We start from the raw sequence: 16,291 nt of genomic DNA, 5'->3' as shown, positions 1-16,291 counted from the left end.
AAACAAACTAATCATATCATTGCCACAAAATATAAAATGAACATTTAAGAAAGTATAAAAGTAAAATGCATTTACCTTCTTTTTCCTTACATCTTACTGCCTTGAAGCAAAACTTTCCCTTCTCCCTACTGGCAAGTTTGGCCTCTAGGAAGAAAAGGGAAAAGTTTACTATATTCCTCAGATTATGACAAGGTAAAATCTAATTAATTATTCAGACTTTTTTAGTCAAACAATTTGTAATTATAATTAATACTTTAGAAACATTTTTGTTTTCGTTTCAATGAAGTCACTCTTCATTAACTTCTTAGGATAAAATTAAGTTTTCTCAAAATACACGTATGTGAGAGATGTTCCAAATAAACAAGTTTAAAAGATCATAACTGGGAGGTGGCAATCCCACCACTCTATTATTTCTTCATTTCCTTTCAGTATTTTCTCATATATATGACACTAATCTAATGCACATACTTTGCTATGTGGGTGTGTTTTCCCACTATTGCAGACACTTTTAAAATGCCAATGAGTACATTTTAATGACCAAAGTTAGAAATGTAGCATAATTTGCATTGAAGCCACAAAAAAATTTTCCCCATTAAACATAATAACATAATAAACTACTCTGAACACATGAATTTTTCCAGATTTTAAATTAATTCTTTTATATAAAGATTATAAGGATTATATGAGAATTAATGTGAGGCTAAGGATATGAACATTTTTATGTCTTTTGAAATACATCATTCAGTTCTTTTCCAGTAAAAGTCAATATCGTTTTCAGCTTCATATCAATCTTACAACCATAAGATACTCTTATATTATTCATAAGATGACAAGTTGATAGGAATATTCTGGGCAACTGTCAATGCATATGACACAGTATGCATATTCTTTTGTTTGAATGTTACAGATATGAAAATACACAAAAAGTAGTAGAAATATAGGTATAGCTATTCACCAGTCTATCAGCAATGAAGAAAACAGAAATATCCATATTCTAGTACATACATTACTAAACTCTTAAATTTTCATAGTGATTACATACTCAGGTACTGATTTTACAAATGGGGGAAAAATGGAACAGAAAGAAAAATAAAAGTAGAAAAATGTGGAAAGAAATAAAAAGATGGAAAAGACTGGATCAAAACGGGTAATTTGGTTTACAATCACATCAATGAAGGAAAGCACAATTTAATGCTTAAAAAAGATGGCACCAATAACCTTATGATATTATGGTACTACTTTGAAAAATCAAGCAATGTTGTCAGAATTTATTTTGAAGAGGGATAAAGGCACAAACCTTTATTTTCAGCGAGATTTACAGAGTTCTGTAACTTCCAGAGCTTGCTACTGCTTGATACTTGTGCTATGTGGAATTCCTTAACACCTGCTTCACTCTATGAAAAAGAGAAGGAGCACTAAATTAAACTATTCCAATAAGAACAAAATTCAGACGTTACCCAAGTCCATACCAATTAACACCAGATGAGATTTTTTTAATCTTAAAGTAATTATGCACATTTCAGAAAGTTGAAGTTATTTAAATTCTTTTCTTAAACAGAAAAATAAACATTTTATCTGAGTATTTTTAACTAGAATGCACATCCAGTGGTAAATTTAAAAATACTGAAAGGCACTGCATTATTAAAATCTAGCACAATAAGTGTACTGACAATATTTAATAGGTCAAAAATTATTTGTTGTCAATTTTTAATTAAAACATGGACTTTTTATTTCTTTTAATATTTCTGAGATCTCATTCAATTAAGGCAAGGAAAAAAATAAGCAACAAAAACAAAATACAGCCTTAATACGTAGCCTATGTGTACATGAAGCAATTTAAACAGTACATAATTTTTTATTCTCCTAAATAAGAGCTATTTTAATATTTGAAATGATTAAAACTTTTTAATTTTTTTTTGTAGTTGAATATAGACAGCATGCCTTTATTTTATTTGTTTTCATTTTTTTCATGTGCTGCTAAGGATCGAGCCCAGTGCCCTTCACATGCGAGGCAAGCACTCTGTCACTGAGCTAGAGCCCCAGCCCCTAAAAACTTTCTTGTTCAACTAATAAACATACTAATATTTTTGAAGATCAAAGTACTAGCATATTAACATTAAATATTCTAAAAAAAAGCGACCTTGCAAATTTATGAATGCTAAAAGCAAGAGAATACTAACGATTCAAGTAGTATCTGTACTACCGAATTAATCTGAGTCTAAAGTTGTATGAGATCACATTTCCTTCTTCAAGAACATTCATTCAGTTATTTAGAGTGCATAAAAATGGTGAAACTTTGGAAATGCCTTATATTAAAGGAACAGTACTATTAGAAATATATAACTAAAGGATTACTAAGTTAATACTGTGTATGAAATCTTATAGAATTTCATTAATTTAATTATATCAATGGAATATACCTCAATGATGAGACTAGAAAGCACTTTAAGAGATTTCTTTTAGATTACATCACTAGCATAAGGGTCTATATATCATGTAAATATGTATTATATTAATATCAGCAGACCCTTTCATTTGAAGAGACTCTAAGGGATAAGATTATAGAGTTAATAGATAATTAAGATGTTTTCCCAATATTCTATATGAACATTCCCAAATTCCTAGCTTATATTGTCCTGTGAAGTAAAAAAAGAACTTATACTTTAAAAAGGGCAAACAATTCAAATGTTTTGTTACAAACAAAATTCAGCGCTAAACTAACTTACAGTATTAGTATTTTCCACATCCACAAAAACTAACATATTCCCTCCTCTGCCTTCTTCATCTTCTAGAGAATTACTTCTGCAGACAGTAGCTCGCACGTTCAAAGATCGGCTGGTACAAATAACTGCAGTGTGCCTTAAGATTCTGTGTCTGAAGAAGTAAATACATGCAAATTAATTAAAAATTAAAAATCATTCTCTAATTACAAATAAAGATTTTAAAACTTGATAATTCAGGACCATTCATATTTGAGAAAAACAAAGACGATACAATAAATTAAAATTACTAGTTAGCCCATCTTTAGTTTAATTCTACTCAATTTGGAAGGAAACTATTAACCTCCCTGACTCTAGGCTTATTAACTTGCTTCATATAGTAATATCTCAATTATGCCTCTTCTCTGATAGTGTTTCCAATGTTACTGTACAACTACTGAGCTCTTCACCATACAGTTGTACATTTCAAAGACTGTTCCCTTTACTTCTTTCACACTAAGTTCAGACTGTGGCTGAACAAACTATATTCAATTTATATTTTCTAAGTTACAAATCTTTTTTTCATAGATATGGTCACTCCATGGAACATCCCACTACTCTCTTGCCTACCCCCTTGATATGCAAATCCTGACATCTTTACTGTCCTTGGAAGCTCTTTTCACCACTACCACATTCCAGAAAGCCTTCCTTGATTGCCTTGCCCAGAATACTCCCCTTCTATTATCTTGTGGAAAATTACCATTTACTGAGGACTTAAAATGTACCCATACTTATAAATACCTCATTTTTACCCTCAAAGTTTTACAAGATAATTTAGACATTCCATTGAATAAAATAAATGTAGCATAATTATTCCTAGTTAATTTTGTAAAAATGAGAAGGGAATTATCACATATAAAATGTTCTGCTGTGCAATATACAGGCAACAGGTTCTGGTAAGTCAGTTAGGTATGATTTCTTCAGTGATTACCCACTTTAATTCCACTCTAATCATCTGTTCTGAATACACCATAATGACATTTTGTTCATACATTGGAGGGAGGCACTAAGGAAAACAAAGTAATTTTCTTAAAAACAAATGACTGTAGTTAGGTTGCTTCATATACAAATGACATGATATTTTAATACATTGTTATTTGTTAGTTTCATTATTGTGACAACTTAGTCACACTTAGAAGAATCATGCAGTTTATGGACAAAAGATCAATGTAATTAAATAGTTTCTACTTTTGGTTATCTAGAATTAAGATATATTTGGGATGACTTCATATAAAAATATGCATTTTTGAAGAGAATATTTCTCAATAAAAAATACATATTAAACAAATATCAAACACTGATTCAAATATGTATACCTATATTAAACATAGTGGTAAAATTTTTAAAATTTTATCATACTTACCGTATTTTAGGCTGCTTTTTAACACTTTCATAGTAAAACAAAAAGTTAATTTCATGGACACCTTCTTCATCTGGCCCACGTAACCACATTGGTAGCTGGACCGAAGCTCCAGGCAGAAGAACAGTGTCAGGAAGGGGAACAGGAATCACTTCTGGCTGACTCCCTATGCCAATTCCAAAGTCTACAGAAGAAGCTGATGATATGAGTGCTGTACACACAGAGGTAGAGTCTGTCACAACAGTCTTGTAAGCACTACAATTTTCAGAAGTTGAAGGGCTCAGTGGTGTTAAAACAGCAGTATTACCACCAAAAGTAAAGAAGTCTGGACGTTTAGAAACAACCTTCAATGCAGTAAGAGGACATTTGCTGACATTGACAAATTCTACATATGCTTTTCGAATTTCTCCACAGAGAAGTCCTGTAGGAAAATGTATAAAGAACACCTGCATTGGAGGGAAAAAACATTATTATATTGTCTGTTAAAAATTTTGAACTTCTAATGAGTAATGTTTTTAAGATGCTGTATGTCTTTACTAAAGGTTTACAACTATTTCATTAATTCTCTGATAGCTGTTTAAAAATAAACAGCTCCATTTTAGAAAACACAGGAAGACAAAGAGACCAATATTACTCAGCCACGATTTTGAGCTATTAAAGGTAAAATACAAAACAAAGCTATAAAAATTCTACAACTTTGTAGCTTATGAACAAGAAAAACTATAAATAATTTAACAGGACTATAAAATAACAATCATTCTTATAATCCTTATCACTGTCAGATTAAAAAGCTTAAATATACATCCTTAAAATAAAACCATATACCATGGATCTTAATGAAGAGCATCTGATAACATATACATAATTATAAAACCCACAGTACTCCAAACAACCTCAGGCTTTTAATTAATAACTGACATGGGGCCAAAACGTGGCATCACTAATAACGTTTTTTTTATCTGCTGCTAAAAACTAGATATATACTGTTCTTAGATTACATGACAATTATCATTAGGTTCTCACTTGGAAGAAACCAAAACTGAAAACTTAAGGTAACAACTTCTGAACGCAGTTTAATACATGAAAGACCGAATCAAAGCTAGATTGGAAAATCCATCCCAGTACTCCCAGAAAAGGTCACTCATCCTAATTCCACACCTCCAAAAATGGTATATAAATGTATGTTTTAAATTTAAGGAACAATGTGTAGAAAGTGGATCTACTGAAAGATCTGCATTTTTAACACCATTTTTGTAACAATTTTTTTAAACTATCATATGCAAGATTAAATAAAGAACAAGTGTTGTCAAAAACAAGATGAATGTAAATTAAGAAAGTTGTGTACTGAGGACTAAACCCAGAGGTATCTAATCACTGAGCTATACCTCAGCCCTCTACTTGTTTATTAAGACAGGGTCTTACAAAGTTGCTGAAGGTCTCACTAAATTGATTCTGGCCTTGAAATTGATGAGGATGGCCTCCTTCCTCAGCCTCTGGAGTCATGTGGGGATTACAGGCATATGCCACAGTGCCAGGCTCAACAGAGGTTAAAATCATTTCATCTGGTTCAACTTTCATCATTTTATAATTAAAGAAACTTTCAAAGGACAGATAATTAGGGACAAAACTAAGTCTAAAAGTAAACCCAGGCATGGTGGTATGCACCTGTAGTCTCAGCTACTCAAGAGCTTATGGTGAAAGGATTGCTTAAACCCAAGAATTTGAAACCAGCCTGGGCGACACAGTAAGGCCACATATTAAAAAAAGTAAAGCTCTATCCATGCCAATGTTATCAGAGAAGCACTGCTTTTAAAAACTACTTGTACATTAACAGTCTTAATAACTGAAGAACATTTAAGTGATCTAGCTTAATGAAAATTACAAACTAGAAGACTCACTTAAAAAGGAATAATTTATTTTGACAACTTCAACTACACTGATCAGAATATTCTCTTCCGAAAGTAAAGATCTCAAAAATTCTTACCTATACAATCCCAAACAAATGTTTACAACTATAATGGTGAATAGCCCTAAAGCAGCATTTAAATTCTAAGTCATTTAAATTATTCTTCAGTCTCTTAACTTCTAGTTATAGCCATGCAATACTAATCAAAATTATTACTGTGGAAACTTAACAAGCTTGGACAAAATGCATGAAAAAAAATTAAAGTTTATGAAATAAATTTGTCTTGTCAGATTAAAAAAAATGATTAAACAGTATAGTACTGACACAGAAAGAAATGAGGTAATAATTACTAAACAGAATAGGAGGCATACAAAAACAATCCAACAGGAAAGGGTACTTTAGGGATATTGGTAAATAAAAAGATAACACAATGGGTTGCCCATACCCTATTAATGGTATTGGGACTAGAAACAAAGTTTGATCTCTGTCCCCTTGCTATCCAGAATACATTCTTGCCAGGTATGGTGGTCCATACCCGTAATCTCAGTGGCTCAGGAGGCTGAGACAGGAGAATCGTGAATTCAAAGCCAGCCTCAGCAAAAACAAGGCACTAAGCAACTCAGTGAGACCTTGTCTCTAAATAAAATACAAAGTAGGGCTGGGGATGTGGCACTGTACTCGAGTGCCCCCGAGTTCAACTCTGGTACAAAAAAAAAAAAAAGAAGAAGAAGAAGAAGAAAAGAAATACACTCTCCAGATTTAAAACTCGCAGATATTAAAAATAAATAAATAAAACTGGGGATGGGGATATAACTCAATGATAGAGCACTTGCCTATCATAAAAGAGGCCCTGGGTTTGACCCCCCAGCAGGGTGAAAAAAAATAAATCAATCTGTAATTTGACTAAGGAAGCCTATTGTTAAATATAAAGCTTATATCCAACAAAGTAAAAAACTATCCAATATGATTTCATGTAAGTTAAAAACCTCAACATGGTCAAAGATAGCAGATCAAAGATTAAACATGGACAAAATATTTTTCAACCAGAAAATGATGCTCTACTCCATATGCCTTTTATTTACATTTAAATGCAACATAATTGAGTAAGTGTCAAATCTGGGTAGAATACATACACTGCATATATGCACACATGTACACACACAAACACACACATCACTCATCACCATTTTCATGTGTAGTATGACTCTACTTATAATTATTAAAACTATAATTAAGTGCACAAGAAAGGCATAAAAAGATAAAAAACACCTCCACTAGGGAAACCTGAAGATGCAGGAAGAAGGGTCTCCTTCCAGTGTTCACATTTATACACTTCTATGACACAACCCTACTTTTGATATGCACTCAGGTAAGAAATTTGATCCAAGGTGGGCTGTTTTTCTCTTCCAGAAACTTGAAATATTAAAATGGCATAAAGACTAGAAGTTGATGAACTACAGTCATATCAAAAGCAATTCTCTGCCAGGTGTGGTAGCACACACCTGTAATCCCAGTGACTTGGGAGGCTGAGGCAGAAGGATCTCAAGTTCAAGGTCAGCCTCAGCACTTGTGAGGCCCTAAGCAACTTTGCAAGGCTTGTCTCAAAATAAAAACTTAAAAGGGGCTAGGGAATGTCCAAGTGATTAAGTGCCCCTGGGTTCAATCCCCATTACACTCCACCTCCAAAAGCAAATCCTTCTAGATGCTTAAAATGTTTGCTCCTAAATTCTCTGGAGCAGTTGAATCCCCCTTCTTTTGAGACTTCCTGTCCCATAATACTTTAATTTCCCTGATATTAAAATGTCTTTCAACTAAATAATATGTTTTTCCTTCTCTTGTTACTCTGACATATTTTGTAACTAAAATTCCTTTGATACTATATGAAAATAAGATAGGGTGAGATAAGAGGGTGAAGGAAATACTGCTTTTTTTCCCAAAATACTTGTATTTTGCTTAAATACTTTACAAGCATTAATTCACATAATATTTTGACAAATTACAAAAAAGCCAATGAGTTTAATAACCAAAATGTTTGCTAGAAATGTATTCCCAATTTCTATTATTTTAAAGTTTATAAATTTATAACCTGGCTGTGACTTAATATGAATTTATATAATTACCTTATTTTGTAAATTAAATTTCTTTAAAATTTGCCTAACAAGACTTTAAAAGTATAGTTCAATGTAATATTAACAACTTCAAAGTCTAAAATTAATTTATTTAAAGTATCTTCCAGCTATGTCAATTACTGAGTCCATTACATTTTAAGAAGTGAAATACCTCCAATAGTGGCATTTCTTCAGTGATTATAGGGTCTAAACGTCGATCAGGACCATATTTAATAGATGTTTTTTCTTCTTTTGTGTTGTTAAGTCGAGGACCTTGAATTTCTAAATCCTGTCTCCCTCGGACTGACATACTCAAGGAATGTTTTCCTGAAATAAAAAACAACCAAATGCCCTAAAATAATCTGATATATTAACTGACAAGAATTTAACTTGAATATATGAATACTTAAATTTCAGATAATTCAATTACTGATTAACATGATTAATCAAAGAATTAAGTATATTTTAATTCCATGTTTTATACCACCTATATTATGCTGCTTAATTTCTCATTTCTTTTGGATTTACTTATGTTGCATAAAGACTACAAATCACTGAAGAGAAGTCCTTTAAAACCTGTATTTTCTAAAGCATAATGCTTATTAGTCAAAAAAATTCTGAGAATACCTTGGGTCCAATAGTTAATTGGGCTATCACAAGATAGATATTCAAATGAAAAAAAATTGAAAACACAGAACAGGTCAATTTTTCACTTCCTCATATTTGAATATATAGTAACCTGAATAATTTCAGGACTATAAATAAACATATCTTCCCAAGAGACTGAACAAAGAAAATTAAATATAGCATAAGCATAGACAGCTTTAACTTTCTTAATAATTCATGTGAGATTTTCCCCAAAGACTTCCATACAGTACATGTATGTATTTAACAAAAAAACAAGAAAAGAAAAGAAAAGAAAAAGGGTACACAACTCTCTTTCCTGCAGGACTACTCAAAGCCTTTAATGTGCTGAAAGTTACTCTAAAGGGTTCAAGGCCAGATGTATAATGTAGCATTTCCCACACTACATTTGACTTGGTTCCCTACTAGCATTTTACATAATACTAAACTACACTAAAACATCATGAAGCTGGGCGCAGTGGCATATGTCTGAAATCCCAGCAGCTTGAGAGGATGAGACAGAAGAATCGTGAGCCTCAGCAACTGCAAAGCGCTAAGCAACTCAGTGAGACCCTGTCTCTAAATAAAATATAAAATAGGTCTGGGGATGTGGCTCAGTGGTCCAGTACCCCTGAGTTTAATCCCCAGTACCAAAAAAAAAAAAAAAACCACATCATGAAAACTCAGTTTTTAAGATAGGATTTATTTTAATAGTTAATTCATAATTTCCTCCTACTAATGCCATACAATTACATATAAATTATATTAATGCCTATGTTTGGCCTTTAAATGAAACAATTAGCTATATTTTACTGACAACCATAACTCTGTGGTACTGGGTCAAGATGTCAGATTGCACAAGTGGGAAAAGAGCTTCAAAAAGTTCTTGCTGGGCAGAGTGGTGCATGCCTATAATTCCAGCAGCTTGGGAGGGTGAGGCAGGAGGATCGAGAGTTCAGAGCCAGCCTTAGCAATGGTGAGGTGCTAAGTAACTCAGTGAGATCCTCTCTCTAAACAAAACATAAAAAAGGGCTGGAGATGTGGCTCAGTGGTTGAGTGCCCCCGAGTTCAATCCCTGGGAAGTCACCCACCCCCACCGCCAAAAAAGTTTTAACACCCACTTATCTTGCTTTAAGAATGTAATAAAACAGCAAAATTATTTACAACAATTTGTCTGGTACTTGTCAAACAAGAAATATAAATATAAATATAGTATAAAAATGCTCAATTTTAGTGTATTTTTTTTGTTTATCCTTTTTAGTCATGAGTTCATTCCACTTATTTTCTAATTTTGTATTGAATTTATCATACATATTAAGGCAACAGAAATATTCAACAGGAGGTTAAAAGGATCAAGTTTTCCAAATGTTCCAGAAGAACTTCCCAATATTTATATTTAAGTGACTCTTATTATGTTTTCATAATATCTTAAATAGGGCAATACTTAAATTCTGTAATGTTGCAGAAATAAAAACTTTTATAAGCGCTAAATTCACATCTATCAATAACTAGTCACTTTAATTTGTTATAAGATAGATCCACTCAAATAAAGGGCTGGGATAGAGAGTTTTATAGTGAACTCCCTTCCTAGCATCTTTTCAACCTAAACTCATGTAATCACATATCTGAATTATCAGGTAATATTAGATCCTGAAAGACTCCTGAATTTTAAAAAAAAGATAATAAAGTTTGTATATATTATAATATTCAAAAAATTGTAAAACATTCTATTATAGGGCATCAAAAATATCAATTTAACACTAAAACCCCAGTCTTTATCAGGACAGAAAACAGAATTTCAAGGGTTTAATATTCAATGAAGTGAAAAAAAAAGGTTTTTAATTTGTTCAATGCTTTTTAAAAAGGATATATTCAAAAATGGAATACAATAAAGTGGTTTTTGTATTGGCAGCAGACATCTTAATAAATGGTTAGAATTTATTTGCTAAGAATTTACTACATTTGGATAATAACAAAAGAATTATCAAAAGAAAATAGAAGGGAAAAAAATTGTTTATTTTTTAAAGCTATGGTAGAGGTTAAAATAAATTAGTCATTCTTACATCTGCCTAAATGCTTTATCTAAAGGTACATTTGCCCTATTTAGAAAATACCTCATTTTCGTCCATTTTATTCTATGGAATGATTTAGGTATTAGTTTCTAATTGTTTAGCAATGCTATAACTTTACCTGTATGACATCCAGGAAGAGCACCAATGCCATCTACTGTCATGGAGCCCTGAATAGTGCCAAGATTATAAACAACTCCCAAAATATGCAGCTCCCCTATGTGATGGGGAAAGAGCTTTAGTCTTGCCTGTGGAGATATTTAAGTCACTCTTATTATGTTTTCATAATATCTTAAATAGTGCAATACCTAAATTCTGTAATGTTGCAGAAATAAAAACTCATGACCTAAACTTTTCAAATATCAATTATTTCTTATTGAAAAGCAACTTTTTCAAAAGAAAATCTCTAAGTTCAACAATTATACAAGAGCATCAATAATACTTTTAATAAAAATCTAAATATGCTGTTCAAATAAATATCATGTGAAATTACCACACTGAAACTAATAAGGAAGTGAAAACTTTTCACCAGGTTTCCTAGGAAATTAATCAAAAACCACTAGAAACCTACTTTCCCACCAATTTCTTCCTGAGTAATTTCAGTTTCCTGATCATCTAAATTTTAGTTCTTAAAAATACTAGGATATAAAACAATTTCATTGAGATACATTAAATTTATTTTAAAATGTTTTCAGTTTACTTATTTAGCAAAGCAAAAAACAGAAAAATGATAAAAACAATTACCACTTTAGATTCTTCACTATTAATTAAGAATTCTGAAATAACTTCAGTTCCAATCATTTCAGGTTCACCTGTAATCTAAAAAATAAGTTATTTTTTTAAATATACATTCTAATAAAATATTATTAATACTTAATATTAATGAATTATTAACATTCTTATATACCAATACTAAGAAATAATAACTAATTAAAGTTATAATTACTAGACTCTTTGTAAGTGCGTGTAGTGCTGGGGATCAAACCCAGGTCCTCACACCTTCTAGGCAAGTGCTTTACACTGTGCCACCATTTCCAGGTACTTACTATTTCCTAAGCTCCATGAAAAGTGTTTATTTCCACCCCTAAAGTGGGGTCATGCTGTAGTGGGTACTTGATATGTACATTTCATTTTGTTCTACCAACTCAACTGAAGAAGATACAACCACCAAGAAGATAAAACACTAAGAGAAAAAGTTGAACTGCTCATAGTCAATAATGGCCGCAATGGTATTTAATATTTTCATAAGAACAAATCTCTCCATTTTTTGTCCAACCACATCTTTTTCCAAATTGGCCAATTATATTTAGAAAAGGAAGATTATACTTAGAATAGGCATGATGCAGAAAAGATAGGTGGACAACAAAAGCAGTGGGAGAAAGGCAGACCTGCTTCCTCCAAACCACTGACATTAGTAAGAGAAAATATCTATGGTCTGATAGCAAAGCAGAGCTAATTAGCTCACACTGAAGGTAAATTTGATTCTCATAAACCTTATTTTACTTTTACCATCAAACTAATTATTTGACACAAAATATAAAAATTACATCTCTCTAAATTCCAGTTCAGCATCTGCATCTATCACCAGAAGAAGCCCATTAAATAAATCTAGATTTTGGGATTTGTGGACCTTAGCTCTATGGCAAAACACATACTTAGCATATGGAAAGTCCTGAGTTCAATCACTAGCAAACTACCCACCACCCCCACCCCCCAAAAAGAAATCTTATTTGAAATTTACAGGAAAAAGTGCAACTGTTTAAGAGTACTGTATATTTTAATATAACTTAATAAACTTCCTTTAAAATAAGAAATGCTAAACAGATTAATATATTTATAAAACTAATAGATCTTTCTTAAAACCTTTCCAAATTTCAATAGTTCATACTCTCATAATCACAAAATAGCATCAATGAATTTAACTATTTAACCATTTTAAATAATGTAATCTTTAGAAAAAAAATCAAAATAGTTCAAGAACAAAAACAGTCTAAATAATTAAAATTCAAATTAAAAATTCAAATAGATATCTTTCTAGTTCTCCCTTCACAGATCAGAACCAAAATGCTGGGATATTTCCCAGACTCAAAATATAGTCTGGGTTAAAGCATTTATTTTCTGGTGCAAGATTCTAGTGTTCTAGTGTTCCTTTCCTGCCTCAATCATGAAACCACATATATAGTTAGAGGAGCCACGAGATCAAAACCATCAGTAATGCCGAGTCCCTGCATGGAGGCCAGCTCTTCTGAAGTTCCTACACCTGTAAGGTACTTTGTGGGGATAAAAAATAAATGTCTATATGTTGAAAAAATATATACACACACATACATATATGGGAGTTGGGGGGAGTACAAAACAGTGAAAATTTGTATAAAAGATATTAGTGAATAACCTAATAAATTATTAGCTAAAAAAATATATTTGGAAACAGGCCCAGGGGGTGCATGCCTATAAACACAGCTTAAACTAGAGAGGCTAAGGCAGAGGATCCAAAGTCAGCCTCAGATGACTTAGTGAGACTCTGTCTCAAAAGAAAAATACACACACACACACACTTGTCTAAGTTATTTGTTACAATCAGCTGGTAACAAAAATCATTTGTTCAAATCATTCCTGCATTAAAAAGGCTCGGAAGGCCGAAACAGGAGGATTCTGAATTCAAAGCCAGCCTTAGAAATTAAAACTCTCAGTAAGACCCTGTCTCTAAATGAAATACAAAATAGGGCTAGGGATGTGACTCAGTAGCCGAGCGTCCCTGAGTCTAATAATTAGTACAATATATACAAAAGGTTTATCATAGACATGAATATAAAAATAAAAAGATAAATATATATATGAAGCTTATTAAATGGACAATGCACAAAATAGGAAATACAAATACAATAACTGACTTCACTGGAAAGCAATGAAATGGATAATAAATTAGTAAGATATTTTTATCAGATCAACCAAGTTTTTTTTGTAAATAATAATAATCAGTGCTGCAAAAATGAGACACCCATCGCCACATGCTGCAAATGAGAAGCTTGTTGATATGACCTTTTGCAAAATCGAGAATTAAAATATTTATTTCCTAAAACTCTTATAACTTTGCACCTAGGAATCTTTTTTACAGAAATATTCTGAAGGCTAAGAAGTTATGCACAAAAATATTCATCACAGGGGGTAGGGGTGTAGTTCAGTGATAGCTTGCCTAGCATACAAGAGGTCCTGGGTTTAATCCCAGCACCCCATTAAAAAAATAAAAAATAACCACTGAACTATTGTGATAATATACAAACAGAAACCTCCAAAACAACTACAGATAACAGGAGGATACTATGAATCATCCATACACGATGGATGATTCATAGGTACAGCTCTTCCCAGAGCTATTCTGAAGTTAAAATCTATCATTCTCATATGAGACTAAATATAAACAATGAATAGAATTGGTTTGTATATTTGAAATTTACAGTAAATGAATTTTTTCATACCCATATTTAAATTTATAGTATAAATTTTTTCATACACATATTGAATAATTACGTAAAAATAAAATATTCAGATGTTTGAATATCAGAAAATGCATATTAAACAACATAGAATGAAAAAAGCAACACATAAGGAAATTCCAAATCCAAGCCAAAAAGATACAAATGGAAATGACTGAAATGACAGCAAAATGTTAAAAGTTGGTTATTTCTAAATATTAAGAATATACAGTTTTACTTTTATATTTTATGTAGTTCTGTATTCTCAGTTTTCAACACTAGCACATACAAATTTTTAAAATAAAGGAAAAATAAGCAAAAAAAGATTGTGCATAGCTCACAGAACAGAAGAAGCAGAAATATTATTATGGCATCTGTCAGACTATAACTGAAATGTACTTATTACAAATACCTTTTAATAACTTACTAGTTCTTTAACTTCTTCATTATCCTTTCCACTGAAATCTTTAGGCTGAAACTTCCAAAGTAATGACAAATCAGTCAACAAAAGTGGAACCTTCAAAGGGTTTCTAAAAGCCACTTCCACTGTAATTGGTTCTATGAAAGAAAGACCTACATTAATAACTTTGATAAATCTCGCCCCTCACCCTAAGCTTTAAAAAGTTCTAAACAGACCTTGCTTTCATTTCTGCCTAGACTGTCCTCTAGTTTATAAAGCTCCATTTATTCAGGATTCAGTTTTTAAATTACCTCTTCTAAAAGAGTTTTCCAATTTCTCTCTACTAAAGGATGTCATTTCCTCTTCTATATCCTAGCAACACATTGCATATACCTATATTAGAGCCCTCACTGGTTTTATAAATGCAACTCAGTAAATTACTGGTTTTTAATTTATCTTTGCACCCTCAGCCTCTGAAAATGTATGGCATACAGCAAATTATCTTGAATCCGCTTTAAGTAAAACAAACAAACAAAAAAACAAAAAATGAAATTGAAGCATATCACCTTCCACAACTGCAAGTGGAAATCTGGAGTTATCCGAATAACTGTTCAAACAATATTGTGTGGGATAGAAACTGGATGGAATTATTCCTTTGTTAACCATAGCCACAACTTGCTCTTCAAGTTCTCGCCACTGCTGAGAGGATTCAGAGTCATATTCTTGATCAAGACTTACATGAGTAGCTGCTTGCTTTTCACCTAAAAAAAAAAAAAAAAGAAAGAAAGAAAAAAGTCACCATTAAATATGTTCATGAAATGCAAATTAATGAAGTATATGTTTGTGAATGTCCTCAAACAAAAAAACACTTCAAATAAAAATCAAGGGTATCCAAATAAATATGTATGCATTCACTCTTGCCTATTTCTATTTCTCTAAGCAAATAAAATATTCTCTTATTAACTATAACTTAACTGGAACTTTGTTGACAACATTATTTTTCTCTTGACTCTGAAAGTATTTTCCTTGTCTACCATGAACAATTTCTTTATGAAATATTTCAAACAATATAGAAAAGGAATGAAAAATAATGTGGCAAATACTTACATTCTGAAATGTAACAAATGTCAACTTTTGTCACATTATCCTAATATTTTTTTATAAAATGAACATTGAAGATATAGCTGATGTCCTCTCTGCAATCCCCCCAAATCCAATTACTCTTCCTCACTCCCACTGGCATAACTTCTTCCCAGAGCTATTCTGAAGTTAAAATCTATTATCCTCACATGAGGCTAAATATAAACAATGAATAGAATTGGTTTGCATATTTAAAATTTACAGTAAATGAATTTTTTCATACCCAAATTTATAAATTTTTTCATACACATATTGACATTTATAAATAAACTTTTCATATCCACATTGAAACATATACAATTAGTTCACTCTCGTCCTGAAGCATAAATCCATTATGTAAAAATACCAAAATATATTGATTTGTTCTCTGCTATTAGGAATTTTAGTTTCACTTTTTGCTATTAAAAACAATAAAGCCAAGCTTCTTCTAAGCAAAAAAAAAAAAAAAAAAA

General features: G+C 31.6%; 1 protein-coding gene across 2 annotated transcripts in view; it reads right to left on the bottom strand.

Annotated features, from left to right (window-relative positions):
- Positions 1 to 16,291, bottom strand: part of Trappc8 (trafficking protein particle complex subunit 8) — an 80,105-nt gene that overhangs the window by 23,516 nt on the left and 40,298 nt on the right. For both annotated transcript variants that reach the window (XM_015482454.2, XM_015482453.2), the window contains exons 10-18: positions 15,266 to 15,460; positions 14,727 to 14,857; positions 11,571 to 11,645; positions 10,948 to 11,074; positions 8,306 to 8,460; positions 4,123 to 4,565; positions 2,727 to 2,874; positions 1,298 to 1,394; positions 76 to 144 (exon numbers count right to left, since the gene is read on the bottom strand). In XM_015482454.2, coding sequence (XP_015337940.1) covers positions 76 to 144; positions 1,298 to 1,394; positions 2,727 to 2,874; positions 4,123 to 4,565; positions 8,306 to 8,460; positions 10,948 to 11,074; positions 11,571 to 11,645; positions 14,727 to 14,857; positions 15,266 to 15,460 — 1,440 coding nt within the window. The remainder of the gene's footprint in view (positions 1 to 75; positions 145 to 1,297; positions 1,395 to 2,726; positions 2,875 to 4,122; positions 4,566 to 8,305; positions 8,461 to 10,947; positions 11,075 to 11,570; positions 11,646 to 14,726; positions 14,858 to 15,265; positions 15,461 to 16,291) is intronic.

Source organism: Marmota marmota, unplaced genomic scaffold (genome assembly GCF_001458135.2).
Source record: "Marmota marmota marmota unplaced genomic scaffold, marMar, whole genome shotgun sequence".
Classification (NCBI taxonomy): Eukaryota; Metazoa; Chordata; class Mammalia; order Rodentia; family Sciuridae; genus Marmota; species Marmota marmota.
The sequence above is the reverse complement of the archived record's forward strand: the minus strand, read 5'-3'. Positions and strand labels throughout refer to the sequence as shown.